The 6,216-nt window shown below is 53.1% G+C and overlaps 1 protein-coding gene across 1 annotated transcript; it reads right to left on the bottom strand.

Annotated features, from left to right (window-relative positions):
• Positions 1–640: 640 nt before the first annotated feature.
• Positions 641–3,673, bottom strand: Mtfp1 (mitochondrial fission process 1). Its single transcript, XM_059275047.1, has 4 exons — positions 3,496–3,673; positions 2,719–2,846; positions 2,133–2,365; positions 641–833 (listed from the first exon to the last, which is right to left on the bottom strand). The coding sequence occupies exons 1-4, from the start codon at positions 3,560–3,562 to the stop codon at positions 761–763; spliced, it is 501 nt and encodes a 166-aa protein (XP_059131030.1). The 5' UTR covers positions 3,563–3,673; the 3' UTR covers positions 641–760.
• Between the last annotated feature and the right edge of the window lie 2,543 nt (positions 3,674–6,216).

Genomic DNA, 6,216 nt, shown 5'->3' with positions numbered 1-6,216 from the left:
CCTCATGAAGAAAAGAAGACACCATTTTTTAAGGGTTTATTGGGCTAGCACTTGGTGTATGATTGTCCTGCCTCCCAACCAGGCCCCAGCAGCTCCTGCAGCAGGGATGGCTGGCCAGAGACTCTGTCCTGAGTGTCCCAAATGCGGCACCTCTGAGTTTTTCCCTAAGTCACTCAGCCACATTACCACAGTGACTTAGAGCAGCTGGACAGCCTGGTCCTTGGCTTGTCACGTGACCGTAGGAACATTCCTTGCCCTCTCTGGACTTTAGTGTCCTTCTCCATGGGAGGGTTTAACTTTTCCATCAGAAGATAGGCCCAGAGGCTGAGAGGTACTTCAGTGCTTAGGAACACTGGCTGCCCTTGCAGAGAAACCAGGTTCAGTTCTCAGCACCCACATGGTGGCTCACAACCATCCCTAATTCCAGTTTCAAGGGGTCCAATGACCTCTTTAAACCTTCAAGGGTGGTGCACAAACATACATACATGCAAGTAAACACTGATACACATAAAATACTTAAAAAAATATTTCAAAAGACATGCCCAGCCAGCGCCCACTCCCACTTAGTACCAACCACTGCCGCTAATGCAGACAGGGTCGGGTCCCACCTCTGGGACTCAGTGAAGCCACCACTCCTCAAGGCCTTTGTCTCTAAGCATCCATGAGTTTGAACCCACTCGGGTGCCATGGACCCCAAACAGCCAAGCATCCACATTCTCTGGTGTGAGCGGGCCAGCCATGGGCAGCGCACAGGACAGGGTCAGGAGGAGCTGGGCTTCCCCACTGATGGGTACAGTTTGCGCAGGCTGGAATCCAGGAGGAAGTCTACTGACCTACAAGGACAGAAGGTATGGTGAGCAGGCAGCCAACAGTAAGGAAACGCACTGGACTTCGGGAAAGACTCCCAGATATGGGGTACCAACAGAAACCAGGTTGGCACCCATTTTATCACTCTCCTCCCACTTGGGCTACTTAGGAAAGTCAAACTTAACCCCCAAGAATAACAACCATTTCCTTTTCTTTCTACAATTGGGGAAGCCGAGGCACAGTGGGTAAAGTGCTCACTGTGACACTCAGGGTCAGTTATGCCCCACCCCACCTCCAGACGCCTCCTCATACTATATATTGGTCTATTTTGATTGATACCAATCTCTAGTTCTTTTTTTTTTTTTTTTTTTTTTGGTTTTTCAGGACAGGGTTTCTCTGTGTAGCTTTGGAGCCTGTCCTGTAACTCGCTCTGTAGACCAGGCTGGCCTTGAACTCACAGAGATCTGCCTGCCTCTGCCTCCCGAGTACTGGGATTAAAGGCGTGCACATCACTGCCCAGCTTAAGATTTTTTTAAATATATTTCTGTATTTTTTACATATGTTTAAGTATTCTATTTGCATATATGCCTGCATGCCAAAAGAGGGCATCAGACCCCATTATAGATGGTTGTGAGCCACCATGTGGTTGCTGAAACTCAGGACCTCTGGAAGAGCAGCCAGTGCTCTTAACCACTGAACCATCTCTCCAGGCAAGTCCTACCTCTAGTTCTAAGAGCAAGCACATGACCCAGGGTTGACTAAGCAGAAGGACAATGGCTCAGACACAGGTAACCTGCCTGAACGAACCAATGAAAATCTTCCCTGGGATTTTTGTTATCACGATGGAGAAGTTTTCATGGGGCTTAAGATGTTAGAAGAGACAGACACTGTGAGTCACGGGGGAACGCAGCAGGAGAGTGAAGAAGACCAACAAGGAGAAAAGCTTTAGGATGGGAGATCCCTGCCAGCATCACTCGGATGTCTGGATCCAGCCATGCCTGAACACATCCCTCCGGAGACTTTGATTTTTCATTTACTTAGCAAACAGAGTTTGACTCACGCCCCCATCACAGCCCTGAAGGCCACCATTCTGGGCACCGGCTCCGGACTGCCTCTGGCTGTTTCACAACAATCTCTCCTTTGTCCTGTGCCCTCGAGGCACTCTATTTCCTTTTCTGCCAAAACATCTGCCACATCATATGACAAGGGTACAGATGCCCTCTCTACTTCAGCCCTGCCTCTGCTGCCATGGTTCTGTGCCCACAGCTCTCAAAGCCCACTCTACCTGCAGAATGACTGGTCCCTGAGGCCAGAAGGGCACCTACCTGTCAATGGGGTGGACGATGACCGGGATGGCCAGGAGCCCAAGTGTGGTGGTGGTCCATTTGCGGACAGTCAGGGGCCAGCGGGTCATAGTACCCAGGACATAGAGAGAGACAGCACACAGGCGGTTGATAGTGAAGCCTGGGATGGCTACAGAGGCCAGAGACTGCCACACAAAGGTGTCTACCACAGCCAGAGCCACTCTGGTGCTGCGGCCCGCTTCAGGGCTTGGCACCTGGTAGGTACAAAGACATTTAACCCAGCTGGAGCAGAAGCAGGAAACCTGTAGACAGAAGCATGAGGGCCAACCAGGGAGGAGGACAGAGGGAGAGGGGGTAGCAGGGCAGAAGGAAGCTCGGAGGCGGACTCTGGGCTGTGCTACATTCAGGGTTGGGGGTGACTTTCCTACATCCAGAAGTATGACTGTCACTTCCGTCCCATGTGGGTTGGTGGGATGGGGATGCGCTATCCCACAAACAGGATTAGCTTATGGATTGCACGATGTTAATACGGACAGGGCTGTCCCACATGCAAGGCTGCACACTGATCCACACCAGAATGGGGTTGGAAGGGTAAACTCACACTCACCTCTCCCGCCTTCTTGCCTTTGTCTATAGCATCAGCCAGGACGTAGGAGCTGGACACGCCATAGCTCAGCCACACCACCGCTGTAGGCACCAGGGAGCGGAAAGCCTCCCCCACCTCATTAGCATAGCCTGGAGGGAAAAGGTATTTCATTCTCTCGGGCCCGCGGGCTGTTCCACAAGGGGGCGCCACACAGAGAGCTGCTTCTAATCCTAGTCTGTTAAACTACAGTGGGGCAGGTGACCTAAGTCAAGTGACTTTTGGTTTCTGGGCTGTGGACTGACGCCAACCAACAATGAAGTTCATGGCTCATTGATCAGAGTCCCTAGCTGTGGTTCTGGGGATCTGCACCAATGAAGAGGCCAGCGAATGACTGACCGTAGTCTCCACTGACGCTTAAGTGTCAAAGCCTTTCAGGCCTCAGTCCACCCTTACAATCAGCACCGACAAGAGTGCCTCGTGTTCAACCCTTTTTGCAGAAGAGGAAACTGAGGCTCAGAAAGAGCCAGGGAATGGCAGGCTGTAGGAGCCCAGATCCTCTGACCCCGTGGCTAGTGCGCCGTCATGGCAGACGGCAAACCACGCACTCGGCTTGTGCCCCCAGCAGCCCCACCGACAGTGTTGTGTGACTTTGGACAAGTCCCTAGCCCTCCCCTGAGCCCAGTCTCCTGCCCAAGCCGAATAAGAACTAAACCCTTCCCTGCAGACTCCAGCTCCGCATCCCATGACCAATGTTTCCCAGAGTGGTGGGGTCGCCGCGACTCTCACTCCCACGCTCACCCAGGTAGCGCACCCACGTGTCCCGGTAGAGGTCGCGCTCGGCGCCCTGCCGCTGCTGCTCCGACATGACTTCCCCAGCACGGTCCCAGACACTGCAAGGTAGAGCCTCGCTACCACCTCCGTCCCCACTAGCACTCGGCTAACACCAGTCAAGGACCCGCCAGAAGTCCGAGGCTGAAGGACAGGTCGGTCTATCGCCTCTGCAGGGAGTGTCTGAAAATTGCCTTGTACACCCAAGCCCCTCTCCTAGACTTGGATCTTGCAGACAGTCGTGTTTTCTCCGAGCAGTTAGTGCAAAACTCTCCCAGGCGTGATTAGTTTTTGGAGCGAAACAGGTCAGGGTTCCAATCTGAGGATGGCATCTTCTTAGGCGTGGGAGTTGTTGCAAAGGTGTATTTCTCTGAGCCCCACTTGGTGTATAAATGGGAGGTATGCCAGTATTCACTACCTTAGACAGTCAGTCACAAGGACTAATTGTGACAGTCATCATGGATTCAGCCAACTCGGGTTTGCTTCCTTAAGCTCTTGCACTAGCATCCGGTCCCATTTTACAGAGGGGAAATAGAGGCACAGAGAGGAAGGTCCCTCTCCTGACTCACACTGGGATATGGATCTAGACTAGGTGTTTTCAGATCCCATGCTCTGAAAGTGGATTCAGTAACTGAAGCAGGCAGAATCAATGGTGAATGCTCTAGAGAGGTGGGGGCCAAGACCCTCAGTCCCTCCCCTGCAGTGCATGCTTATCGTTGATACGCTCTGAGCTAACTGGATCTTCCTGGGGGCCAGTCATCAAATGAATGACCAAATTAATGAGGCAAGGAATCAAGGTTTGGCAAACAAAACTCCAGGGAAATGAGCAGAATAAAAAGGAGGGAGTTGGGGGAAAGCACTCTGGGATAGCAGAGAGGCAATGGTGTGTCCCCTGGAGACAAGTCCTACTGTGTCACCTTGTACATGTTAGCGTCCCCCTCTCCAAATCCCAGTGTCCATGTTAGTAAACAAAACGGATGAGGCTGGAGAGATCGCTCAGTGGCTAACAGCGCTTCCCAGCACTACACAGGACAGCCACCTGTGACTCCACCACCTTCAGGGGATCTGACACATCTGGCCTCCACAGGCATCCACACACGCATGGTATACATTCATATAGAGACACACACACACATACACATAAATACAAATTGTCTTACATCTTTTCAAAAGTCAAGCATGGTGGTGAATGCTTTTAATCCCAAAATTTAGGAGGCAGAAACAGGCGGCATTACATGAGTTCGAGGCCAGATTGTCTACATAGGGAGTTCCAGGCCTGGCCAGGGCTACACAGTTTAAAAAAAAAAAATCTTTGCAACAATTCCAGGTGGTTAAGAACGGGGTTTCTGTACAGCTATTTTAGCTTTTTTTTTTTTTTTTTTCTTTTACCAGTGACTAAAGATCCGAAAGGTTGATACCGACTCCCTACGGAGGTCACCGTTTTCAGCCTGCGTCCTCATAGGATCTTGAGGGTCAGGGGGAACAGGGCCCAGCGCGGGTGGGGAGGGTGGATCTATCTGCAGGCCCTGAAACACCGGCAGTGCTGGAGTGGAATTAGGAGACGGTCCCTAAAACCACGTGACGCTAATCCCCTGCCTCCCTCCCATTTAGTACCCGTTGCAGACGCAGCACGCGCCAGCCGCAGCCGGTCCGCGCGGACGCACCACCCGGCACGTCTGGAACCACCGAATGGGGCGGAGTCTCCGCCCTCACCGTGAAGGCTGTCGGGAGCATCTTCACGCCATGAACAAAGATGGCGGACGAAGCTCCCTAGCTGAACCAATCAGAAGACAACCTGGTTAGGGGGACTTCGGGGAAAGTTCACGCGAGAGGAGAGGAACAGACCGCCTCTGTGTGCGCGCGTCATCTCAGCCGGAGCCCGCTGCTTGGCTTCTGAGAAGTTGGAGTTTGCATCTAGTGTAAAGAGACCGCTAGGAAGCCGGCGACGGGCAGTGAATTCTACAGCCTTTGCTTTGAAAATTGTTTTATTCATTGGTTAATGTACCTAACAGCATTGTAAACCAAGGCCAGGAAATGCGCCTGAGATATGTGACTAGATCCTGGGCGGCGTCGGCTCTCTGGTCGCGAGCCCTGCACCTGCTCAGAGCTCCCTCTGCTTGGTGGAATGAGTCCTCAGGCTGGGCCGGGGCCTCGTTCCGAGGAGGAAGGGGGTCCCCGCAAGGGCCTGGGGCCCGTTCCGGCATTCTGGGCGGTCTGTAGCCTGGCGTTCGCTTGCAAGTTGTGTAGGGTCAAGAGCTGCTATTGCAAGGTCGCCTGTGGCCGCCCCTTGCCCCTGGCTCATATGCTTGCCTGACGTATGGCCGGCCACCTTCCCGGGCAGCCTCCCTCCCTGGCTACTTGCGTTCACAGGCAAGAGGAACCCTCTGCTGCCCTTACACGCCTCCACAGAGAAGGGCCTGCCAAGCCCTCGCACAGGTCAGGCAGGAGACTGGTTCTCAGGCACGGTGGGAGCCTCCGACTGGGAAGTGCCCACTTCTCATTCTTGTGTAGGGTTGCTCAAGTGGTGGCTTCCTTCGTGAGAGGCTTAGGACCCACCCACAGCCTCCTTGGCCCTTTCAGATCTGTGATCCCTGAGGGTAATTACCCTTGTGCTTTTGGAAGGTTTCTCTTTTCCACTGGACAACAGTGGCTAGGTACCAAAGTCCCACAAAACTCTGGGTCCCTGGCAGC

Source organism: Peromyscus eremicus, chromosome 10, assembly GCF_949786415.1.
Source record: "Peromyscus eremicus chromosome 10, PerEre_H2_v1, whole genome shotgun sequence".
NCBI lineage: Eukaryota > Metazoa > Chordata > Mammalia > Rodentia > Cricetidae > Peromyscus > Peromyscus eremicus.
This window is presented reverse-complemented; position numbering and strand designations above follow the sequence as displayed.